The sequence below is a fragment of the Microcaecilia unicolor genome, chromosome 2, assembly GCF_901765095.1.
Source record: "Microcaecilia unicolor chromosome 2, aMicUni1.1, whole genome shotgun sequence".
In the NCBI taxonomy this organism is placed as follows: domain Eukaryota; kingdom Metazoa; phylum Chordata; class Amphibia; order Gymnophiona; family Siphonopidae; genus Microcaecilia; species Microcaecilia unicolor.
Window position 1 is genome coordinate 403,139,243 of NC_044032.1, and position 26,079 is coordinate 403,165,321.

Genomic DNA, 26,079 nt, shown 5'->3' on the forward strand with positions numbered 1-26,079 from the left:
TTTTCGTGGTGACAGTGGTCCCAGCTGCCTTGAGATCATTGACAAGTTCCCCCCTTGTAGTTGTAGGCTGATTTCTAACCTTCCTCATGATCAAGGATACCCCACGAGGTGAGATTTTGCGTGGAGCCCCAGATCTTTGTCGATTGACAGTCATTTTGTACTTCTTCCATTTTCTTACTATGGCACCAACAGTTGTCTCCTTCTCGCCCAGCGTCTTACTGATGGTTTTGTAGCCCATTCCAGCCTTGTGCAGGTGTATGATCTTGTCCCTGACATCCTTAGACAGCTCCTTGCTCTTGGCCATTTTGTAGAGGTTAGAGTCTGACTGATTCACTGAGTCTGTGGACAGGTGTCTTTCATACAGGTGACCATTGCCGACAGCTGTCTGTCATGCAGGTAACGAGTTGATTTGGAGCATCTACCTGGTCTGTAGGGGCCAGATCTCTTACTGGTTGGTGGGGGATCAAATACTTATTTCCCTCTGCAGAATGCAAATAAATTCATATACTTTCCACAATGTGATTTTCCGGATTTAATTTGTGATGTGCTCTCTCACTGTTACCAATAACCTACCCTTCAATTATGGGCTGCTCATGTCTTTGTCAGTGGGCAAACTTACAAAATCAGCAAGGGATCAAATACTTACCGTATTTTTCGGACTATAAGACGCACCTAGGTTTTAGAGGAGGGAAAGAGGAAAAAAAAAATTTTCCTCTTTCCCTCCTCTAAAACCTAGGTGCTCCGGTGCGTCTTGTCCGGGTTTTGGACCTCCGTCCCGTACTTACAGGATTCCGTGTTCCCTGGTGGTCTAGTGACGTCGGGGCAGGAAAGAGCCCCCTCTTTCCTGCCCATCGCGCTGCTCTCCGTGCTTCTCAATGCTTTCCGACGGTCTCGGCGAGATTCAAAATGGCCGCCGAGAATCTCGGCGGCCATTTTGAATATCGCCGAGACCGTCGGAAAGCATTGAGAAGCACGGAGAGCAGCGCGATGGGCAGGAAAGAGGGGGCTCTTTCCTGCCCCGACGTCACTAGACCACCAGGGAACACGGAATCCTGTAAATACGGAACGGAGGTAAAAAAAAACGCTACCTTCGGACTATAAGACGCACCCCCCATTTTCCTCCCAAATTTTGGGGGAAAAAAGTGCGTCTTATAGTCCAAAAAATACGGTATTTCCACCACTGTATATGCTCTTTTCCTCTCCTAAGCTGAACATGCTTAGAGAAATGCCCCTCTTTCTTAAGGCTACAATGCTATTTGCTTTGGAAACTCAAATTCTCCTAAATACACATGATCTGGCTAGCTTAGCAAGGTAAGTACCATTAGATGGACAATTTTTAGTCTGCCCACTTGGGATTCTTTAGGTTTTCAATAAATTTGGGCAAATTAACAGTAAAGTCTGACACTACTAGCCCTCTCCACTTGCCCCTGTCCCCACCCCTCACATTCACGCACCACTTTTGCTAACCTCTTGATCTTTTCCTGTCACTGCCCTTCATAAAACACTGAATTCTGACTTAATCACTGATGGGAGAATAATAGACTACTGCAATAGTATTTACCTTTAAAATGGCACAAAAGGGGTTTGAAACTTCCTTCTTCCTTATAAGAAAAGTTATCATCATACCTGGCTTGCCTTTCAATGACAGTGGCACAAACTTGCTCCAGCTCGAGCTCTACTTGACTGTCTTTATTTATTTTTAAGTCACACTCACTCGCACACTGGCTCACCTCCGACCAGGCTCCAGGCAGCTTTCCCGCTCAGTGACTCCCGCCCGCCAAACAGGAAATACCTCAACAGAAGGCGGAACATTGAGCGGGAAGTGAAACGCTGGGGTGAGCCATCGCTGCAACTCTCTGTCGGGAGCCGGGGCCGTCGTGCTGGTGCTGCAATTGTTTGTCGGGGCCATCGGTGCAACTGTCGGGGTGCGGGGAGTCAGGAGGCTGCTGACGGCGGGCTCAGCGGGGGTGGGCACCGTGCCGCAAAGTGGAGGGAGCGGAGCAGCGGCGGCCGAGCGGGATCATGATGCGGTCGTCCAAGCAGGGGTCGGTCGGAGTGAGGCAGAGTTGAGGCGCACTGCGCGGGGCCCCCCTAAGCGCGGGGGCCCTATGCAGCCGCCTTGTTTGCCTAAGACCGGCCCTGGAATGTTGGGTATTATTAGGAAAGGTATGAAAAACAGGTGTGAGGATGTTATGCCACTGTATTGCTCAATGGTGCGACCGCACCTTGAGTATTGTGTTCAATTCTGGTCGCCGCATCTCAAGAAAGATATAGAAGAATTGGAAAAGGTGCAGCGAAGGGGGACTAAAATGTTAGCGGGGATGGGACGACTTCCCTATGAAGAAAGACTAAGGAGGCTAGGGCGTTTCAGCTTGGAGAAGAGACGGCTGAGGGGAGACATGATAGAGGTGTATAAAATAATGAGTGGAGTGGAACAGGTGGATGTGAAGCGTCTGTTCACACTTTCCAAAAATACTAGGACTAGGGCATGCAATGAAACTACAGTGTAGTATATTTAAAACAAATCGGAGAAAATATTTCTTCACCCAACGCATAATTACTCTGGAATTTGTTGCCGGAGAACGTGGTGAAGGCGGTTAGCTTAGCAGAGTTTAAAAAGGGGTTAGACGGTTTCCTAAAGGACAAGTCCATAAACCACTACTAAATGGACTTGGGAAAAATCCACAATTCCAGGAATAACATGTATAGAATGTTTGTATGTTTGGGAAGCTCGCCAGGTGCCCTTGGCCTGGTTTGGCCGCTGTCGTGGACAGGATGCTGGCCTCGATGGACCCTTGGTCTTTTCCCTTGGCATTACTTATGTACTGTCACGGTGGTGAGTGCTTCCTTGTCTGTGCTCACCTCGCCCTCTGGTGGCCTGAACAGGTGGCTGCTATGAACTGTCACACATTCCAGACTTCAGCCCAGTCCAGCCCGGATCTTCCAGGCTGCCAGACTTGCTTTTCTTGTTTGTGCCTGAACAGCACCCGTAGCTGACTTGTGATTCCTGCACCTGAACTTCAGCTGCTGATGGGCTTTATTAGCCACCTGGAAACTTCTGTGTTTGCCTTTGCATCGTCTAAGGTCCCTGGTATGTGGGTGTGCTCTGTGCACTTCTGCCTAGTCCGCTTCTAGTCTGAGTTTCTTGCCTGGTTCTAGTTTGTTTGTGCATAGTTAGCTTTGGTTTTATTGCTTAGTTCCTAGTCTTGTTTCTGGTCTGCATTTCCTTGTCTTGTGTCTGTGTTCCTTTTTAGTGGCTGCTTGGTAGCTTTCAGTCCTGACTCTCACCTGTCTATGTTTCATAGTGGCTGCCTGGCAGCTTTTAGTCCTGACTCTGTTGTGTGTTTCCTGTTGGTAACCAGTTCCTGCCCTGTAAGTCCGGCGGCCGCCTGCACCCAGGGGCTCAACTCCTGGGGAACGGCGGTCAAGCGCAGGTGAAGTCTAGCTGTTCCTGCTCTGCCTGCCCAGCTTGTTTGCCTCTGCTGCAACTCCAGTCCGGAGTTCCAGTCCTGTTCTGCCTTGCATCTGGTTTGGGGGTGGTTTTGCCTGTCACTGCCGCTCCACGGCAGTGGTCCAAGGGCTCACAAACCCTGTGCTTCCGTGAGAAGCCTGACACTAACTTTGCCCTATTTTTGCAGCCTGACCCCTAGCAACAGTACTGCAATATTACTCCTAAGGGGCAAATGCTAGTTTGAGCTTGGGACACTGACTATCACTCCTGCTCCTACCAAACAGGGACCACAAAACCTCTAATAAGAGCTGGGGTATATGTGTATGGGGTATTTTATGTGGTTAAGGGAAATGTTGAGAGAGGGAGAGAATTGGGTAAGGGAGCTGGCTTCGGCTCTTATAGCTGCTCCTTCCAGCAGGCACTTTTATGCGCCTCAGGCCAGGTGTAAATGCCAACATCTAGATTTATTTCAGAGCAATGTGTATTCTCCTTATAAAGTGAGGAATATATGCTGGTGTTTTCGGCCCACCCAAACCATTCCCTCTCTATGCCCTGACCATGTGCTCTTGCTGTCTAAAGGCGTGGATCACAATGATAATAGTGGCTTTCTAAAACTGCTACTTGAACATGTAGGCAATTTACTCATTTAGAAGCTGCTACATACATGCGAGGATGTTTTTAAAATGACAGTATGCACTGGCCCTCACCTTGCTCTATAATGAGCACTGTTTAACCTAGGACAGCCCACAGTGATGAGTGCTGGCCTACCTCAAGAACAGTGATGGGCATTTGCATCTATATCCAGCATTGCCAGTGAGATGAGCACTAACACTACCTAGTACATTTTGTGTCGAAGTATGCTCGCCTTCACTTGGCGCTGACCAGAGTGTCGAGGGATGGCCTTTACCCAATTCAGCAAAGCCCTGCTGAGTTCTGGGCTTAAACCTACTACTACTACTACTACTACTATTTAGCATTTCTATAGCGCTACAAGGCATACGCAGCGCTGCACAAACATAGAAGAAAGACAGTCCCTGCTCAAAGAGCTTACAATCTAATAGACAAAAAATAAATAAAGTAAGCAAATCAAATCAATTAATGTGAACGGGAAGGAAGAGAGGAGGGTAGGTGGAGGCGAGTGGTTACAAGTGGTTACGAGTCAAAAGCAATGTTAAAGAGGTGGGCTTTCAGTCTAGATTTAAAGGTGGCCAAGGATGGGGCAAGACGTAGGGGCTCAGGAAGTTTATTCCAGGCGTAGGGTGCAGCGAGACAGAAGGCGCGAAGTCTGGAGTTGGCAGTAGTGGAGAAGGGAACAGATAAGAAGGATTTATCCATGGAGCGGAGTGCACGGGAAAGGGTATAGGGAAGGACGAGTGTGGAGAGATACTGGGGAGCAGCAGAGTGAATACATTTATAGGTTAGTAGAAGAAGTTTAAACAGGATGCGAAAACGGATAGGGAGCCAGTGAAGGGTCTTGAGGAGAGGGGTAGTATGAGTAAAGCGACCCTGGCGGAAGATGAGATGGGCAGCAGAGTTTTGAACCGATTGGAGAGGGGAGAGGTGACTAAGTGGGAGACCAGCAAGAAGCAGATTGCAGTAGTCTACACGAGAGGTGACAAGGGTGTGGATGAGGGTTTTGGTAGAGTGCTCGGAAAGAAAGGGGCGGATTTTACGGATGTTGTAAAGAAAGAAACGACAGGTCTTGGCGGTCTGCTGGATATGAGCAGAGAAGGAGAGAGAAGAGTCAAAGATGACCCCAAGGTTTCGAGCTGAGGAGACAGGGAGAATGAGAGAGCCATCAACAGAAATAGAAAACGGGGGGAGCGGGGAGGTGGGTTGGGGGGGGGGGGGGGAAATGAGAAGCTCGGTTTTGGTCATATTTAATTTCAGGTGGCGTTGAGACATCCAGGCAGCAATGTCAGACAAGCACGCTGAAACTTTGGTTTGGATGCAAGGTGAGATATCAGGGGTAGAAAGGTAGATTTGGGAGTCATCAGCATAGAGATGGTAGGAAAAGCCATGGGATGAGATTAATGAACCAAGGGAAGAAGTGTAGATAGAAAAGAGGAGGGGTCCAAGAACAGAACCCTGAGGTACGCCGACAGGCAGAGGGATAGAAGTAGACGAGGATCCACCAGAGTGAACACTAAAGGTGCGGAGGGAGAGGTAGGAAGAGAACCAGGAAAGGACAGAGCCCTGGAATCCAAGTGAGGACAGGGTATCGAGAAGTATGCTGTGATCGACAGTGTCAAAAGCAGCGGAAAGATCAAGAAGAATGAGGATGGAATATTGACCTCTGGATTTAGCCAGGAATAGGTCATTGGAGACTTTAGTAAGCGTAGTTTCGGTTGAGTGGAGAGGGCGAAAACCAGATTGTAATGGGTCAAGAATAGCATGTGAGGAGAGAAAATCAAGGCAGCGGCGGTGAACAGCACGCTCAAGTAATTTGGAGAGAAAAGGAAGGAGGGAGATGGGTCGGTAATTAGAGGGACGAGTAGGGTCAAGTGAAGGCTTCTTAAGGAGAGGTGTGACCACAGCATGTTTAAAGGCAGCAGGGACAGTCGCAGTGGAAAGTGAGAGGTTGAGAATGTGACAGATAAAAGGAATAAGAGTAGGAGAGATGGCATTAAGAAGGTGGGTGGGAATGGGATCAGAGGAACAGGTGGCACATTTTGAGGAAGAAAGGAGAAGTGTAGTTTCCTCAATAGTAACTTCAGGAAAGGAGGAAAGGGAATGAGGGGAAGTAGAGAGAGGGGAACGGTAGCAATAAATGCGCACTGGCTTTCCCTTAGCACAGCCAACCAAAAACACATTCATTTTACAACCAATAGTCTATGGGTCCTGAAACAGCACACCTTTTTTTCTTGTTATGTTTTAGGCTCATCACATATAACACAATATGGGAGAAGTCTTCTATGTCTTTGATCTGGTACGAGGTTTCTGTTGAGCCAGATTACTTATTGGTTGAACAGGCAGGCACCTGCTGTCTCTATGTAAAGGCGTTCCCCAGGGGCTCAACTCCTGGGGAACGGCGGTCAAGCGCAGGTGAAGTCTATGTGTTAGGCTCATCACATATAACACAATATGGGAGCAGGCTTCTATGTCTTTGATCTGGTACGAGGTTTATGTTGAGCCAGATTACTTACTGGTTGAACAGGCAGGCACCTGCTGTCTCTACGTAAAGGCGATCTCCAGGTGAACTAAATAAGCACCTGGGCCTAATCCAAGGAAAAATGAGAAACAGGAGGCTGGACAGGAAACCAACACATTATATTCTATATATAAAGTAATGATTTCATGGGAAGCTTTTCTGAAGACATTCTTTTTTTTAGTTTCAATATTTTTTATTTTACATTTATATATTTGCATAAATGTTTACGCAATTGCAATATTAACAGAAAAAAATAATCATAAATTGCGATAATAATTATTTCCACTTTGTCCACAATTTTAGATCCAAGTACTAAGAAATAAGAAATACAGTAAATTTATATAATCAATAGAGCAGCAGAGCGCCAAATGTTCACACCCGATATATAGCGAGTTCAATTATTGGATGGAGCCAAGGTATCTAGAACTCCCTCCTTTGAATTAATATACTCTAGAGTTCATAATTTAGGTGGTACATTTATGTTAAAATTCCCTTGCAGGTGTTTAATTTCGCTTAATTTGAAATGGGAAAATTAGGTTCTTACCTTGGTAATTTTCTTTCCTTTAGTCATAGCAGATGAAGCCATTACGTATGGGTTATGTCCATCAACCAGCAGGGGAGATAGAGAGCACTCAAACTTTCACAGTGCCCTCTTGGCCAGCTAGCTCCACTGCCTCTTCAGTATTTGAAGCTTCCAAAGCAGTATGGCAAACCGCAATGGGAATCACAAGAGCTTTCCTCACAGCGAACGATGGCCCATCACAAGGGCATGAACTCATAAAGGAGGGAATGCACATCCTCCTGGAGGGAATAAACTCATCCTCCTTATTGTATAAGTGGAGGGGAACACACGCACCTCCTGAAGGGAATCACACATCCTCCCAACACACTGGAGGGAATGAACTCATCCTCCTATTTATAGAACTGGAGGGGAACACACGCGCCTCCTGGAGAGAATCAACACATTCTCCAAAACATGCTGGAGGGAATGAACACATCCTCCTAAATTTAAACTGAACATGAATCCTGAAGATTGTTTTCCAACTTTCTCCCAAGGAAGGAACTTCAGGAAATTAGAACAAAACCTGAAAAACAGATTCACAGCATACAGACAATCATACAGGGAGGGCTCATGGCTTCATCTGCTATGACTAAAGGAAAGAAAATTACCAAGGTAAGAACCTAATTTTCCCTTCCTTGTCATCAAGCAGATGAAGCCATTACGTATGGGATGTAACAAAGCAATCCCTAGATAGGGTGGGAACAAGCCACACCACGCGCTAGCACTTGTGCACCAAAACGCGCATCCCTCCTGGCAGCCACATCCAGCCTGTAATGTCGGGCAAAGGAGAGCTTAGAAGCCCATGTTGCTGCACTGCATATCTCTTGAAGAGAGAGTGCTCCAGTTTCAGCCCAAGAGGAAGAAATCGCTCTAGTAGAATGTGCCTTAAAGGCTACAGGCGGAACCCTGCCGGCCAGCAGATAAGCTGAAAAGATAGTTTCTTTGAGCCAGCGGGCAATAGTGGCCTTAGACGCTGGAGACCCTCTGCGAGAACCGGATAGCAAAACAAACAGATGATCAGAAGTCCTGACAGAGTTAGTAACTCGCAGATACTGCAGCAGAGTCCTGCGCACATCCAAAAGGTGCAGCTGCCCAAAAGATTCTGGAAACTCTTCCTCTGAAAAAGAGGGCAAGAAAATAGGCTGGTTTAAGTGAGAGGCTGAAACCACCTTAGGCATAAAGGAAGGCACGGTCCGAACCGTGACTCCGGACTCTGAAAATTGCAGAAATGGGTCTCTACAGGACAGCGCCTGGAGCTCTGACACCCGTCTCGCCGAGGTTATGGCCACCAGAAAAACGGCCTTCAGTGTCAAGTCTTTCTCCGATGCTCGCCGAAGCGGCTCAAAAGGAGATGCCTGCAGGGTTTTCAAAACTAGCCCCAGGTTCCAAGCTGGACAGGGTGCTCGCACTGGAGGTCGGAGCCGAAGCACCCCTCTAAGAAACCGTGCCACATCTGGGTGAGCAGCCAAAGACTCGCCTTCCACCTTACCACGAAGGGAGGCCAACGCTGCCACCTGCACCCGCAGGGAATTATAGGCCAAGCCTTTTTGTACACCTTCCTGCAAAAAGTCCAGAATCGGCGAGACAGGAGCCCGCATTGGAACAATGGCTCTGGAAGCACACCAAGACTCAAACAGGCACCAAATCCTGGCATAAGCCACGGAAGTGGACCGCTTGCGGGCTTGCAGGAGAGTGGAAATAACTTTATTGGAATAACCTTTATCCCTCAATTGCGCCCTCTTAATAACCATGCCGTAACACCAAAGCGGCCGGCGTCCTCCATGGCTACCGGTCCCTGAGTCAACAGGTTCGGTACCAGAGGTAACGGCAGAGGAGCCTCCAGGAGCATCTGTTGGAGGTCTGCATACCAAGGTCTCCTTGGCCAATCCGGGGCGATGAGGACCACTTCTCCTGGGTGCAGCCGAATCCGCAAGAGCAGGCGCCCTATCAAGGGCCATGGGGGAAACACATAAAGTAGACCCGGAGGCCAGGGTTGAGCCAAGGCATCCAACCCCGCCGAGCGAGGATCTCTCCGTCTGCTGAAGAAGCACGGGACTTTGGTATTGGCACTTGTCGCCATTAGATCCATCACGGGTTTGCCCCATATGGCACAGATCTGCAGGAATACTTCGTCTGCCAGATTCCATTCTGCTGGATCGATCTGATGCCTGCTCAGATAATCGGCCTGCACATTGCTCTGACCTGCAATATGAGCTGCCAACAGACACTGAAGATGCAGCTCGGCCCAGTGGCAAATCAGTTCGGCCTGCGCGGCTAGTGCTCTGCACCTTGTTCCGCCTTGTCGATTTATATAGGCCACCGTTGTCGTGTTGTCCGACATCACTCTGACAGCCAATCCTTCCAGGGTCACTTGAAAGGCCAGAAGCGCCTGAAACACCGCTTTCAACTCTAGGCGGTTGATGGACCACTCCGATTCCTCGGGTGTCCATAGACCCTGGGCATGCTTCCCCTTGCAGTGTGCGCCCCAGCCCTTCAGGCTGGCATCTGTTACCACTAGGCACCAAACGGGGAGCGTCAGCGGCATTCCTCGCCGCAGCATGCTGTCCGAGAGCCACCACTCCATGCTGAGACGGGCCGCAGGGAGCCAAGTAAGTCTGCATTGGTAATCCTGAGAAATAGGAGACCATCTCCGGAGTAGGGAATACTGTAGAGGTCTCAGGTGCGCTCTCGCCCAGGGTACCACTTCCATCGTGGCTGTCATCGATCCCAGCAGCTGGACAATGTCCCAAGCTCGCGGGCGGGGCATCCTCAGGAGCAGACGGACCTGATTCTGAAGCTTGCACCGCCTTGGCTCGGGTAGGAACACATAGCCCGAGACTATGTCAAACCTGGCCCCCAAAAACTCTAGAGATTGTGAAGGGGACAGGTGACTTTTGGCCATATTGACGACCCAGCCTAGAGATTGCAGTACTGAGACCACTCTGGCTGTAGCTTGGAAGCTCTCTGTTGCAGAGTCTGCTCTGATGAGCCAGTCGTCTAGGTACGGGTGAACCCTGATACCTTCTCGCCTGAGAAAAGCAGCTACTACCACCATTACCTTCGAAAAGGTTCGGGGAGCTGTGGCGAGGCCAAAAGGCAAGGCCCTGAACTGGAAATGTTTTCCCAACACCGCAAACCTCAGAAACGTCTGGTGCGGGGGCCAAATCGGTATGTGCAAGTAAGCTTCTTTCAGGTCTAGAGACGTGAGAAACTCTCCTGGCTGAACCGCCGCAATGACGGAGTGCAGGGATTCCATGTGGAAATGCCGCACTCTCAGGGACTTGTTCACTTCTTTTAAGTCCAGAATAGGGCGAAAGGACCCACCTTTTCGCGGCACCACAAAGTAGATGGAGTATCGGCCGCAGCCTTGCTCGGCGGGAGGCACTGGGGTCACTGCCCCTAACTGAATCAGACCTTGTAAAGTCTCCTCCACCGCCGCCCGTTTGACAGCAGAACCGCATCGGGACTCCACAAACACGTCTCTTACTGGGCGTTGAATTCTATTCTGTGTCCATCTCTGATCAGGTCCAGAACCCACTGATCTGAGGAAATCTTGGCCCACTCCTCGACAAAGAGGGAAAGCCGTCCTCCGATGACAGGCATCGAGGAGAGGGCCGGCGCACCATCATTGAGAGGGTCGCCCCTGAACTCCTGGTCTTGAGCCACCGGCTGCGGAACGCTTGTCCGAGCGAAAGGAGTTCCTCTGCTGACCACGGGCACGTGAAGTGAACCCAGCAGAACGCCCCGGGCGGTACCTTCTAGCTTCACGGAAGCGAGGTCTGTACGAGGAGTGGACCGCCTGGCCCTTAGAGGAAGGCCTCTGCCTATCTTCGGCCAAGCGCTGGGGTTTTGGATCACCCAGGCCTTTCACAATTTTCTCTAACTCCTCACCAAATAGGAGAAGTCCTTGAAAAGGCAACTTCACCAACCTTTGCTTAGAGGCCAAGTCCGCTGCCCAGTGTCGTAGCCACAGACGACGGCGAGCCGCCACTGCTACTGCCATTTTTTTAGCCGAAGCTCTAAGAAGGTCATAAAGGGCATCAGCCAGAAAGGACAAGGCCACCTCCATCCGCGGAGCCACATCCAAGAAGGGCTCCGCTCCATCTCCGGGCTGAGCCACTGCCTGTTACAGCCAAGCTAGGCAGGCTCTCACAGCATAACAGCTGCATGCAGACGCCCGAACAGTGAGACCTGCAATTTCAAAGGACCGTTTCAATGCTGTTTCCAGCCTACGGTCTTGAACATCCTTCAGGGCAACACCTCCTTCAACAGGGAGGGTAGTTCTCTTTGTCACCGCAGTGACTAGGGCATCCACTGTAGGCATTTGAAAACGAGCCATATGTCCCTCACGCAGAGGGTATAACTGCCCCATAGCCCTGGAAACTCTCAAAGGTCCCTCGGGGTCAGCCCACTGAGCCGAAACAAGCTCTAGGATGGAGTCATGCAAAGGGAAGGCCCGAGCAGCTTTCTTGGTACTAGCCATCCTGGGATTACCCGAGGAGGCCATGCCACTGTCAGGATCTTCAATCGAGAGGGCCTGCAGGGTATCTGAAATAAGCGCTGGCAGCTCATCACGGTGGAAAATCCTCACCGCGGAGGGATCATCCAGATCCTGTGGTAAATCCGCACCTGACTCTGGTTCCTCAGACCAAGAACGTCTGACAGAGTTCTCCGAATCCTCACACCCCGACCACGGGGGGTAAAAAGGTGCACCACAATCTGAAGGGGAATTAACCCTTCTGCGCTTATCTTTAGGCCAAGCATCCGGGAAAAAAACCTCACTGGGCAGTCCCAGGCCAGAATCTATCGGGGGGGCAATCAGAGGAGCCTCGGGCGACCCTTGAGGGAGGGCTCTTTTCATCATGTATGCTTTATGCAGCAAAAGCACAAAATCTGGGGAGAAAATCTCACCCTGGGCACCCAAATCCTGTCCGGTGCTAGCCACTCCTGAAATAACCTCATCTCGAGGTGCCCCACCCGGCTCAGGTCTCTCCGTGTCCACGGAGGCCGCGCCATGCGGTGTAAGCAAAATGGCGCCCGCTGCCAGCTCAGAGCGGGAAGAAACATCGCTCGCCATGCTCGGGCCAGCTCCTATGCCAATACAGCACGATTTACAGAGCCCTGCTGCTGATTTGCGCTTGCCACAAGTGGAACAGCGCTTTACATTGTCCGCAGCCATCGCCGAAAAACGGCGGTAAAATCCAAAAATGGCGGTTCGCGCCAAAATCGCCCCGATCACGGGCCCACCCCGGAGGAGTTGGAAAACACTCTTACCTCAAAGGATCTAGTGTACAACTACGATCCTGCTGAAAATCAGGTCAAAAACCTCTGTTCTTTTTTTTTTTTTTAAGCTGTGAGGAAAGCAGAGGTATTGAAGACTCCGGAGGCTCAGATGAGTGGGAAAGGCAGGGAAAGGGCGAACCTATATGCCTGCATCCACTGTTGGTGGGTAAGGACAGGGAAAGCAAGGCAATATGTCCACATCCACAGAGGTATGGGTAAGGCAGGGAAAGGGCTAACCTATGTGCCTTTAAAGTGAAGCTGCTATAGCCTCCAACACCCAGGTTAACAACTGGCAAGCCAGGAACCACCTCCCGGCAGATTTTTCTGCAGCTCGAACAAGCTGCAGCCACCCTGCTAAGGGAGATAGAGAATACTGAAGAGGCAGTGGAGCTAGCTGGCCAAGAGGGCACTGAGAAAGTTTGAGTGCTCTCTATCTCCTCTGCTGGTTGATGGACATAACCCATACGTAATGGCTTCATCTGCTTGATGACAAGGAAAATTATGGGTTTTTTTACCCAAAAAACTGCTGAAGACCTTATTCTTGAACACTGTCAACTTCTCCATCACAAGAACGTCTCAAACCTAAGCAACTTGCAAAGGTTTTTCCAGTGAGCCACAATTGTTACATTGTGTGCCTTCGGCAAATGATGACAATAAGGACTTTTCTCCCTTGTGGGTGAATTCAAAGAAAAGATTCACAAAAATAAAACAAATGAGCAAGACCCATGCTTAAACATGACAGACTCTATGTGAAGAACAACTTTAAAAAAAGATTGAACACTTTAAGAATGGCACACGCACCAGAACATATTCTGATATGAGCAGCTTCTCCGACAAATACTAGGCATCTCAGAACAGCTTCCAGTAGGACTGATGCAAAATTTTATAATTATTTATTTGGATTTAGCTCACATCTTTTTCCAGTGGTAGCTCAGGTGAGTTACATTCAGGTACACTAGATAGTTTCCTGTTCCAGGTGGGCTTACATTCTAAGTTTGTATCTGAGGCAATGAAGAGTTAAGTGACTTACTCAAGATTATAAAGAACAGCAATGGGATTTGAACTAGGCTTCCGAGGTGGTCAGTCCAGTGCTTTAACTGCTAGCTACTCTTATTTTCTAATCTTTCATGTATCATCTGCTAGCAGCACGAACCAGAAAGATAATAGAAGGTAGCTGGTCAGCAATAACTTGGATGAAATGTACAAGTTGTATCATTTAACAACGTGATCATCTATGTAATGACACAAAATATCAACCACAGGTAAAGTCAATTTACACAGTCTGTTGTATTAGATGAGAGAGAAGGTAGTGCATACAACTGAATTTATTTATTTAATTTATTGCATTTGTATCCCACATTTTCCCACCTATTTGCGGGCTCAGTGTGGCTTACAATACATTGTGAATGAAGGAAATACAATTTGTTACAGTACGGTTATGTGTTACATTGTGAAGAGTTATGGGAAGACAAAGTCAAAGTCAAAATATCATTAGGGGAATAGAACAATAGCATGTAACAATGGGAGAATGATAGGGCGATAGAACAATAGCAAGAGAACATTCGGGTATAACAATTTTGTCTGTGGGTAGAGTTTTAAGTGTGGTGAATATACGGGGGAAGAGAATTCAGAAGAGAGTGTATTGATGCATTTCTATTGGTGTGTATGGACTTCATGTGTTTTGATCCTTGCGATAAATTTTCTCAAACAGATGAGTCTTCAATAGTTTGCGGAAGTCGGTTAATTCGTAGATCATTTTCAGGTTGCGTGGTAGTGTATTCCAGAATTGCGTGCTCAAATAAGAGAAGGTTGATGCGTGCAGTACTTTGTATTTTATGCCTTTGCTTCAAAAGCTATCTTTTGTGTGACACAGTTTAAAATTACACTACTTGCATATTTCTGAAATAGAATGATTTGAGACTTTGACAATTCAGGGGTTAGTGATGATCTCCAATGCCCTCACATTTCAAACTAATCACTTCTCCTGCCGAAGCACCATGTTGGTACAACAAATTGTTTTACAAAGCAAGATATTTTCCCTTTCTGGGTGTTTAACCTATGGCAGTGGTTCCCAAATCTATCCTAGGCAACATCAAGCCAATTTGTCAGGATATCCACAGTGAATAAGAATGAGAAAAATTTGCATGCAACAGAGGTAGTGCACGCAAATTTGTCCTATGAAGATTCATTGTGGTTGTTACTGCTGTGGTTGTTGTCCCTTCTCTGGCAGGGCCTGTCTTCTTTGAAGAGCTAGGATATCCTGACAACCTGATTGGCTGGAGGCCCCATAGGACAGGTTTGGGAACCTATGGCTTATGGAACTCTGCTCTGCTCCCACATATGTGGTGAGACAGGGAAAGCCAGAAGCTGTAGGGCTAAAGGCCTCATTTACAAGTATCAGTATTTTGAATTTGACTCTTTGGTCCATTCACCTTGTTTCCTAACATATAACTAAGGCATTGAGGTAACAAGCCATAGTGAAAGACACATAGGAGCTTGTTATGAGAGTGCTCCTTGTTCAGCTGGTACATCTGTTGAACAAAAGAAATTTCTCTCAAACATGGGGGAAGATCTAGCCACGTAATAATGAAAACTGTTGGCCAAGCTAGTTTTTATGGTCAATACAAGCAAGCTGACAAGTAGAGTTCTATATATGAGATGTTTCAGACACACTCTTTGAGAAAGATTTTCATGTTGGATGCAATGTTCCCAACCTAGTAACATAGTAGATGATGGCAGAAAAAGACCTGCACGGTCCATCCAGTCTGCCCAACAAGATAACTCATATTTGCTGCTTTTTGTGTATACCCTACTTTGATTTGTACCTATGCTCTTCAGGGCACAGACCGTATAAGTCTGCCCCGCACTATCCCCGCCTCCCAACCACCAGCCCCACCTCCCACCCACCGGCTCTGGCACAGGCACAGACCGTATAAGTCTGCCCAGCCCTATCCCCGCCTCCCAACCTCCAGCCCCGCCTCCCGATCTTGACTAAGCTCCTGAGGATCCATTCCTTCGGCACAGGATTCCTTTATGCTTATCCCACGCATGTTTGAATTCCGTTACCGTTTTCATTTCCACCACCTCCCTGAAAATAGGAAGCAGAACCAAGAATCATATAACTTTCTGTCAGGGGCAGACTGACAGGGATCTGGGCCCCTGGGCATTAAGGGTCATGTCCCCCCCTACCCGATAGCTCTCATCCCCCACCCCCCGGATCCAACATCTCTCCCCCCCCCCCCCCAGATTCAACATCTTTCTTCCCTCCCACCCCACCCCCAGATGCAACATCTCTTCCCCCTCATTCTTTTTCCTTCCCCCAGATGCACCATCTCTGCTCCCTCCCTCTACAGCTCCACCATCTCTGCCCACTCCCTCACAACCGGGTCCAACATCTCTACCTCCCTTCCTTCCCCAGGTCCAGCTCTCTGCCCCCCCCCCCCCCACACACACACACAAGGGGGCAGGCCACAGCGGAGAGAAGTTTCTGGTTAGTAGCAAACAGCTTATGCTGGGACCCTGTATAGAGAAAGAAACTTTTGAGATAAACAGGGGGGGGGGGGAGAGGGGAGTGCCAGACTTGGGGACGAAGGGACAATAAATGTTGGTCAGGTGAGGAGGTGATACTGGGCCCAACTGCTCTGGGTTGCCCGAATGGTCAGTCCGCCCCTGCTTTCTCTATGGCAGCATACAGCTGGACTACTGGGTCATCAAAGGACAGGACCTTCAAAGAACTTAAAGGTTTTTACCTGTGGTGCCTGTATTGGTAGGAGCAGCAAAGCTAAAAGCAGAACCTGGGGCTGCAGTGGATGTTGTTCCAAATCCTCCAAAACCACCTGAGCAAATAAAACATACAACATGAATGAAATGTACCAGAGTATCCATCCTATCTGTGAAAAAAAAAAGCAAAGTTGCCTATGTGTAATGGCTGATATCCAGAGGATAGCAGGATATAAATCCTCACATATGGGTAACAGCATCAAATTGGGGCCTAGGTTACTGCATTTTCTACAAAGCTACCAGAGCTTTTCAGCTGAGAATGTGTGGAATGTCCTGTGTTACAGTATTCAATTGGAGCTCTTTACAGTCAGTACAGCTATATGGAGAAGCAAACCACTTGGGTAGGCAGAGATATGTTGGGAGAACCAATATCCTTCTGCCTTCAAAAATCATCTGTTACTGGAAAGTAACTGCTTTCTCTGAGGATAAGCAGGATAGCTGCCTGAATCCTAGATACAGGTTGACCTAAACAAAAGTGGAATGAACATAAAAGCAGAACAATGGTAATAGGCAAACAACAAGTTTATAGTTGGTAACAGCCATTTTATATATATTTTTCTTCTTTTCTCCCCTAAAGACAACCTGGAAATAATAAAAATGGCCTGGGATGGGGGGGGGGGGGGGGGGGGGAAGAGGGAATACCTAGCGTACCTGATGTAACTCACCTGAGCTACTGTTGAAAAAGATGTAAGCTAAATCCAAATAAATAATTATAAAATTTTGCATCAGTCCTACTGGAAGCTGTTCTGAGATGCCTAGTGGTTGTCGGAGAAGCTGCTCAGACCAAGGTATGTTATGGGTAGGTGTGGGGGTAGGAAGCTTGGTCTCAACCCTACAAACAGACCTTACAAGACTACTATCATGATGAGGGTCTTTATCCAAAGAGAAATACAACGTAAATGTGTGGACAAATTCCGTGTCACGAACTTGTAGGCTGATTTCATGTGGACCACCAAGCTGGTTGTAACACAATGATCCTTCACATGCCTTTCCAGACCTGTCTGAACATAACAGAAAAATATGCAGTCTGCTATCCTATTAGACAGGATAAGTTTAGCAATAGCTATTCGAAGTTTTTTGAGATTTAAAAAAAAAAAAAAAAAAACAACCAACCCAAAAACAAAATGCTAGGTGAATATTCTAGGTGTAATTTTATAAAACTTTTCAGTAAGGCCCATTTTATACAAGAAAAATGGCTTTTCTAAAATTATCTGCCCATACATGCGCAAGAAAAGTGTGCTCCTACTTTTGGCAGAGGCTGGCTTATTATGAGTATGTATATTTTACAAAATATGAGTGCACAAATATAGATTAAGTATATAAGTAATGCCACACAGGGAAAAGACCAAGGGTCCATTGAGCCCAGCATCCTGTCCACGACAGCAGACAATCCAGACTAAGGGCACCTGGCGAGCTTCCCAAACTTACAAACATTCTATACATGTTATTCCTGGAATTGTGGATTTTTCCCAAGTCCATTTAGTAGTGGTTTATGGACTTGTCCTTTAGAAAACCATCTAACCCCTTTTTAAACTCTGCTAACCGCCTTCACCACGTTCTCCGGCAACAAATTCCAGAGTTTAATTATGCGTTGGGTGAAGAAATATTTTCTCCGATTTGTTTTATGTTTAAATCTGTTTATTAATTTAACACACAGAATAAACAGCTTTCATCATCTTTCATTCATTAATAATACATCAATAACAGAACTAATGCAACAGGAATCTGTCGGTGTTCCTTCCGACGTCAAATTATTTTTGATTTTCTCCCCATGCCATCCCCCCCCCCCCTCCCTTATTAAACATTTATCCATTCTGTAGTACAACATGGAGTATAACACTATTAAACTGACTTATAAACAGTGATGAATTCCAACCCCATTCCCCCTTTAAGACACCTTTGAACACATAACGCTACCGCTTACCCAATCATCCCGCCCCCTCCCATTGAGACAAGCTTCCCTAAGATATTTATCCTACGGGCCCCATACCTTATCTTCCCACCCTTCCCTCCCTCCCCCTCCCCCCAAACCACCAATAACTAATGAAGCTAAAGTGAAAAAAGAAAAAAAAAACTTCAAAGGCGATTCAAAACAAAACTGCGAGCCTTGGCTGACAGAGTTTGAATATATTGCTCCCAGATCTTCAAGAACGCCTTCCGTCTTCTAGGGGAGCATCCCACCAGCCTACGTTCCTGCATCATCAGCTCATGTAAGCGGTTCCTCCAGTACCAATAGTCCGGCGGCTCCTCCTGCATCCACGCCTCCATAATAAGTTTTTTCCCTATAATTCCCGCCTTGCGAATGAACTGCCGAGCCCCCCCCCTTATACTGCCCAAAGACTTCATATCTATCAAGCAGGAATCCCTCTGGGGAAGAGAGAACACCTCCCTGTAACACTGATTCCAAATACTTAATTATATCCCCCCAATAACGTTTTATTTTTGGGCATTCCCATAGCGAGTGAAACCATGTGCTCTCTCCCAGTCCACATTTCATACAGGTCGGATCTTGAACACCTCCAAATCGGAATGCCTGACCCTTGGTCATGTATGCTCTATACGTGATTCTAAATTGACAGTCACGCAGTGTCGCATTACCCGACAGCGTGGGAATGCGTGCAACTAATTTCTGAAAATCAAGACTCAAATTAGGTTGTTGCAGATCTTGGGCCCAGCGTTGCAGTATGTTCCCTGTATCCCTCCCCCTACTTTGCTCCCCCAAAGCTCTCTGAAGACCCGAAACTGATAGGTGATCCCCCGGCACTGATCGAAAAAATGCTCTAAGGCGCCGTCCATGTCCACCCCCCAACTTCCCAGGCTCCAGGGACCTAACATAATGTGCAAGTTGACAATGTGCAAACATGGAGCTGTTCTCTATTCCTACCCCCAAGGCCTCCAACTCCAGCATCTGACCTCTAGATCCCAAAACATGTTCTAGCCTTGTGATTCCCATTTCAGCCCACCTACGGAACACTATATTGTCCATCCCTGGTTTGAAGCTCAGATTGCCCTGAATGGGCAACAGGTCAGAGCTATCCACCGCCAGACCCCAACTATGAACTAAGTCCCGCCATGCCTCTCTCAATGGGCTCAACAGTACACTGCCTCTCATCGGGCTCGGCAACACTTTCTTTGGGCACTGTAGCAGGTAGTATAAGTGGTATGGTTTAAAATATTCCTGCTCTAACCTTCTGTACGTGAAATCCTGTCTGTCCATAAACCAGTCCCCTAAGTGCCTTAGTAAGCACGCTTGGTTATAGCGACGTATATCTGGGAGACCCATCCCCCCCTCCTTCCAGGGCCCCATCAGTAACTTTAACGGCAATTTAGGCTTCGAAGCTCTCCATATAAATTTCCTTATCCCCTTATTTATCAGATTTAAATCTTTGCCCCTCAACCGCAGTGGGAGGGTCTGCAACAAGTAGAGCCACCGCGGGAACTCCACCATCCTATACAGATGTATCCTCCCGTGCAAATTAAGTGGCAAGACTCTCCATGTTTTTAATTGCTCTTTCTGCGCCTCTAGTCTTCTACTAATATTTAACTGATAAAGTGCTGTGGTACGCATAGGGATTCGCACCCCTAAATACTGAAGGGATTCTGACGCCCATTTCAGAGGGAACGCATGCCCCCACAGGCCTCTCACTCGTGGATTCCCTGTTAAAGCCTGGGATTTGGAATAATTGATTTTTAGACCTGCGAAATCTCCATATTCCTGGAACAGCTCTAGCAGCGCATTTAAAGATTGTTTAGGCTGAGTGATATGCACTAAAATGTCGTCCGCAAAAGCGGAGATCCTAAATGAGGAAGACCCCCATGTTATGCCCCCAATTTCTGGATGCGTCTCAATTTCCCTAATCAATGGGTCTAGGGCCAGTACAAACAGCAGGGGAGACAAAGGGCACCCCTGCCGCGTGCCACGACGTATGGGAAATAGGCCCGACTGCTCCCCATTTATCCACATATAGGCCTGCGGGTTCCTATATAACGCCCCCACCGCACTCCTAAATAAACCCTCTATCCCCATCTGCTTCATCACAGCAAACATAAAACCCCAGACCACTCTATCAAAAGCCTTCTCCGCATCGAAGCTGACTAGCAGTGAAGGCTCTGCTCTCATCTCTACAGTCTCTAACGAAGCTAGGAGTGCTCTGATGTTCTCTGTCACTGATCTTCCTTTCACAAATCCCACCTGCGGAGTTGCTATCAAAGTGGGGAGCACCCTTGCTAATCTATTTGCCAGGATCTTCGCATATAACTTTATATCACAATTGAGTAGTGAAATGGGCCTATAAGACTCAACACTTAACTCTTCTTTACTAGGTTTTAATAGCACTATCACCTTCGCTAAATTCAATGCATCTGGCATTTCTCCCGATGTAGCCATAGCATTATAGAGCTTCAGGAGTGGAGGTATAACTTGCTCCTGTAGCAGTTTATAAAAAGCTAGGCTGAACCCATCTGGCCCTGGAGCTTTATGTAATTGACTCTGCTGTATAGCCACCAATAATTCCCCCTCCTCTATTTGACTGTTAAGTGCTTCCCTCTGCGCCTCCGTTACCCTTGGCAGAACCTGATTCTTCAGGTAAACCTCACTTTCCTCCATAACTTCCACTGGATCCTTATACAGGTCTTCAAAATAGTCCCGAAAGCGCTTCAATATATGTGGAGTTTCCCGTAGGAGCTTGCCCCCTCGGTCCCTGATTTGTACTATCCTCACCGATTTCCTAGTTCCATTAATTAACCTCCCCATCAAGGCTCCTGCCTTATTCCCATACATGAAAAGTTGGTGTCTATAAAACGTGTGTGACTTCTGGGCCCTCTGATGAAGCAGCTCATTTAATTGTCTCTGGGTGGTTAACAATTCCTTTTTATTTTCTGCCGAAGTTACCTTTCCAAGTCGCCTCCTCTGTTTACAGACTTCTTTTTCAAGGCGGATAATTTCCTTATCTCTAATCTTGCTCGCTCGGGCTCTGTATGCAATGACTTCTCCCCTCATTACTGCTTTTGCTGTTTCCCAGTATAAACTTGCTTGTTCTGTATGAGCACTATTGTGAATTGCAAAGTCCTGCCATTTTTCCCCCATGTGTGCCTTAAAGTTCGGATCACGGTAAAGATCCATTGGGAATCTCCAGCCACCCCCCCTTCTCCCCTCTCCCTGTAGCTGTATCTGCACCCAGATTATGGAGTGGTCCAAAATTTCGCACACATCTATCTCTGCCGCGTGGACTTTGGGAAACAGTTCCTGTGATATTAGAAAATAATCTATGCGGGACTGGGAGAGATGTGCCCTTGATACATGTGTGTAATCCCTTTGCGTCGGGTGGAGCACCCTCCACAAATCAATCAAAGTTAAGGTGTCACAAAGAAAAGCCAGCCCCCCCCGGGACTGATCTTCACTCCGTCTCGAGGTGCTGCTCCTGTCAACACTGGGATCATATGTCATATTGAAATCTCCTCCTAGTATGATGTTACCCCCTTGGTAGGGACTCAGCAGCTCAACCAGCGCAGCCATGAACTTGGGATCATATACATTGGGTGCATATATGTTACAGAAAATGTAAGTATTTCTGCCCCTCTCCACCTCCACTAATACAATCCTGCCCTCCGTACTTCTTTTAACTGTCTTTATGCCTACCTGTAGGCCCTTGCGGAACAGCATCAATACCCCCCCTTTTTTCCCCACCGCCGGAGACCCCTCTGCTATTTCTACCCAGCCTTTCTTAAATTTATTATGCTCCACCGTTGTTAAATGCGTTTCTTGCAGGAATGCCACATCTACCTTATGCCTCCGCAGGGCCTGCAGTACTTTGGTACGCTTTATAGGCGAGGAGATTCCCCCAACATTCCAAGAGATTAACTTAAGAGCACCTTACTCTTCAGTTTTACAATGATACTCCCCGACATATGTGTCCTTAAATGTGGGGTCCACTCCCCAGCCCCTGAATGGACCCCCTCTTTTCCAATGCTCCACCAAGCTATCACGATATAGAAAAATAAAAAAAACAATTATAATAAAAACACAAACCCTCAAAAATTTTAACACAATGTAGCAACCCCCCATCTCCCTCCCTCCCTCCCCCAATCCCCCCCCCCCATTTCCTATCAATCGTTCTCATAAGAGAACCAGTCACGCCTCCGCTCCGCCCCTGCCTGTCCAGCACCCACCTATGTCGTATCCTAACAAACCCCCATTTCAATGGATGTAATTTCACTTAACATTAACAGCAGTGAACTAACTTTACAAACACATTTTACTCCCTTTGGAACTTAAGCCCCCCATCTGATTCCTCCTCTCATACCTATAACCCTCCCTGTGGTGGAGCTATATACCTCTCCTTAATGAACTTTACTTTAGTCTTTTATGTCTTTGACCACTTCTACGCCTGACGTCCATCTTTTCTGGTCTTCATCTCTATTCCCTCTGCCGCTGGTCTTCTCAGGTTTGCTGCGGACTGTCTGCCCTTGCTCCCGTCTGTCCCGCTTCTGCGCTCCTGCCTATACGATTTACATATTGTTGGGCTTCCTCATGTGATGTGAAGTAATGTTGTCTGCCTTCGTGTAGGATTCTCAGCTTAGCAGGGAACATCAAGGCAAAGCGCACTTTTTTGTCGTACAGCAGCTTACATATCTCCGTGAACTGCCTGCGCTGGGCTGCTACTGCAGCCGAAAAGTCTTGAAAACATAAAATCGTATGTGCCTCATACTGCACCTTTCCCTTCAAGCGCCATTCTCGTAATATCTCCTGCTTGTGCTTGTAGTTCAATATTTTACATATTACCACTCTTGGGTTTTCAGTCTCCTGTCTTGTTCGTCCCAATCTATGGGCCCTCTCAATTTGTAGGCTATTTTCCAGCCGTTTGAGGTTTAAAACTTTTGGCATCCAAGACTCTAAGAAGTCCCTCAGATCCACCTCACGAATGGCTTCCGGGAGACCGACGAGACGGAGATTGTTTCTTCGCGACCTGTTCTCTAGGTCTTCAACTTTTGCACTCAGCTCATCCAGTTTCCCCTGCATGGCTTTCTGACGGCTTTCATATTGCAGGCATTGATCTTCCATGTCTGAAAGCCGCTGTTGAAATACCGCCAAATCCGCGTGCAGTCCTTCAAATTTGCCATCAAGCTGCTCTATTTGATCCGATATTTTTTGTAGCTTCCTGTCCACTGATGTTTCAAGGAGAGCAGAGACCTCCGCCGCTATTTCGGCAGCCCAAGCTGAACTCACTGATTCTCCCGCGGGGCCGGCCTCCGCCATCTTGCCTTCGCCCACGCGGCTCCGCGCTCCCTCCTTGCGGCTGGATTTTGTGGTCATAACTTGATTTTTCCTCCGTTTCCGTGCCAGCCGCTTTCGCTGGGGATCTTCCGCTAGCGATTGCTGCTTTTGCGTGTTTTATACGCTAGCTGTTCTCGGCACTGCAGGCTAGATGTTGAATTGGGGCCTCGGAGCCGTCGGATGCGGCGTCCTTCTTACAGCCAAGTATCACGTGACCTCTTCTCCGATTTGTTTTAAATTTACTACACTGTAGTTTCATCGCATGCCCCCTAGTCCTAGTATTTTGGAAAGCATGAACAGACGCTTCACATCCACCTGTTCCACTCCACTCATTATTTTATAGACCTCTATCATGTCTTCCCTCAGCTGCCTCTTCGCCAAGCTGAAAAGCCCTAGCCTCCTTAGTCTTTCTTCATAGGGAAGTCGTCCCATCCCCGCTAACATTTTAGTTGCCCTTCGCTGCACCTTTTCCAATTCTACTATATCTTTCTTGAGATGCGGCGACCAGAATTGAACACAATACTCGAGGTGCGGTCGCACCATGGAGCGATACACTGGCATTATATCATCCTCACACCTGTTTTCCATACCTTTCCTAATAATACCCAACATTCTATTCGCTTTCCTAGCCGCAGCAGCTCACTGAGCAGAAGGTTTCAGTGTATTATCGACGACGACACCCAGATCCCTTTCTTGGTCCGTAATTCCTAACGTGGAACCTTGCATGACGTAGCTATAATTCGGGTTCTTTTTTCCCCACATGCATCACCTTGCACTTGCTCACATTAAACATTATCTGCCATTTAACCGCCCAGTCTCCCAGTCTCGTAAGGTCCTTCTGTAATTTTTCACAATCCTGTCGCGAGTTAACGACTTTGAATAACAGTGTCATCAGTAAATTTAATTACCTCGGTAGTTACTCCCATCTCTAAGTCAATTATAAATATATTAAAAAGCAGCGGTCCTAGCACTGACCCCTGAGGAACCCCACTAACTACCCTTCTCCATTGTGAATACTGCCCATTTAACTCCACTCTCTGTTTCCTATCCTTCAACCAGTTTTTAATCCACAATAGGACATTTCCTCCTATCCCATGACCCTCCAATTTCCTCTGTAGCCTTTCATGAGGTATCTTGTCAAACGCCTTTTGAAAATCCAGTTACACAATATCAACTGGCTCCCCTTTGTCCACATGTTTGTTTACTCCTTCAAAGAATTGAAGTAAATTGGTCAGGCAAGATTTCCCTACACAAAAGCTGTGCTGACTTGGTCTCAGTAATCCATGTCCTTGGATGTGCTCTGTAATTTTGTTTTTGATAATAGCCTCTACCATTTTCCCCGGCAGCGACGTCAGACTCACCGGTCTATAATTTCCCGGATCTCCCCTGGAACCTTTTTTTAAAAAATCGGCGTTACATTGGCCACCCTCCAATCTTCCGGTACCACGCTCGATTTTAAGGATAAATTGCATATCACTAACAGTAGCTCCGCAAGCTCATTTTTCAGTTCTATCAGTACTCTAGGGTGAATACCATCCGGTCCAGGAGATTTGCTACTCTTCAGTTTGCTGAACTGCCCCATTACGTCCTCCAGGTTTACCGTGAAGTCAGTAAGTTTTTCCGACTCGTCCGCTTGAAACACCATTTCCAACACCGGTATCCCACCCAAATCTTCCTCAGTGAAGACCGAAGCAAAGAATTCATTCAATCTCTCCGCTACGTCTTTATCTTCCTTGATCGCCCCTTTTACCCCTCGGTCATCCAGCGGCCCAACCGATTCTTTTGCAAGCTTCCTGCTTTTGATATACCGAAAAATTTTTGCTATGTTTTTTTTGCCTCTAATGCTATCTTTTTTTTGTAATCCCTCTTGGCCTTCTTATGTGCGCCTTGCATTTGCTTTGACACTCCTTATGCTGCTTCTTGTTATTTTCAGATGGTTCCTTCTTCCATTTTCTGAAGGCGTTTCTTTTAGCCCTAATAGCTTCCTTCACCTCACTTTTCAACCACGCCGGCTGTCTTTTGGACTTCCGTCTTTCTTTTCAAATTCGCAAAATATGTTTGGCCTGGGCCTCCAGGATGGTATTTTTGAACAGCGTCCATGCCTGTTGTACAGTTTTTACCCTCTCAGTTGCCCCCTCAGTTGTATATACATTTATACCTTTTGCAGAGAAGATGGATAAAATGGTGTGGCAACCATGATTGTCCACTTGTAAAGGTAATAAAAAGAAATAAAACAAAACAAGAGAAGATGATACTTTTTATTGGACTAACAGTACATTTTTGACTAGCTTCTGAAGGCAATACCTTCTTCTTTGAGTCAGAAATGGGCACAAAATGACAAATATCAGAACATATAAGTGAGACAAAAACTTTCCAATGACAGTCTGACAGGGAAAGGTAGGGATGGGTGAGAAACGGAGAGATGGACGGGTGATCAATGAGTGGCAAAGCAATATAATTTATTATTTATAATGATATAGGAAGCCTAGATCTTTGTTAAGACCTGCCTGGTGGGTGACAAAATATTTCATCATTTAACTTCAAAAGTCTCTTATTCCTGAATTGTTTTAATATTTTCT

The 26,079-nt window shown here is 47.2% G+C and overlaps 1 protein-coding gene across 2 annotated transcripts in view; it reads right to left on the reverse strand.

The window, feature by feature from the left end:
• Nucleotides 1-26,079, reverse strand: part of NUP54 (nucleoporin 54) — a 325,681-nt gene that overhangs the window by 215,226 nt on the left and 84,376 nt on the right. Inside the window, exon 3 of one of the 2 annotated variants that reach the window (XM_030190648.1) lies at nt 16,197-16,283. The exons of the other annotated variant lie outside the window; for it this stretch is intronic. Coding sequence (XP_030046508.1) covers nt 16,197-16,283 — 87 coding nt within the window. The remainder of the gene's footprint in view (nt 1-16,196; nt 16,284-26,079) is intronic. 2 annotated transcript variants of the gene reach the window in all.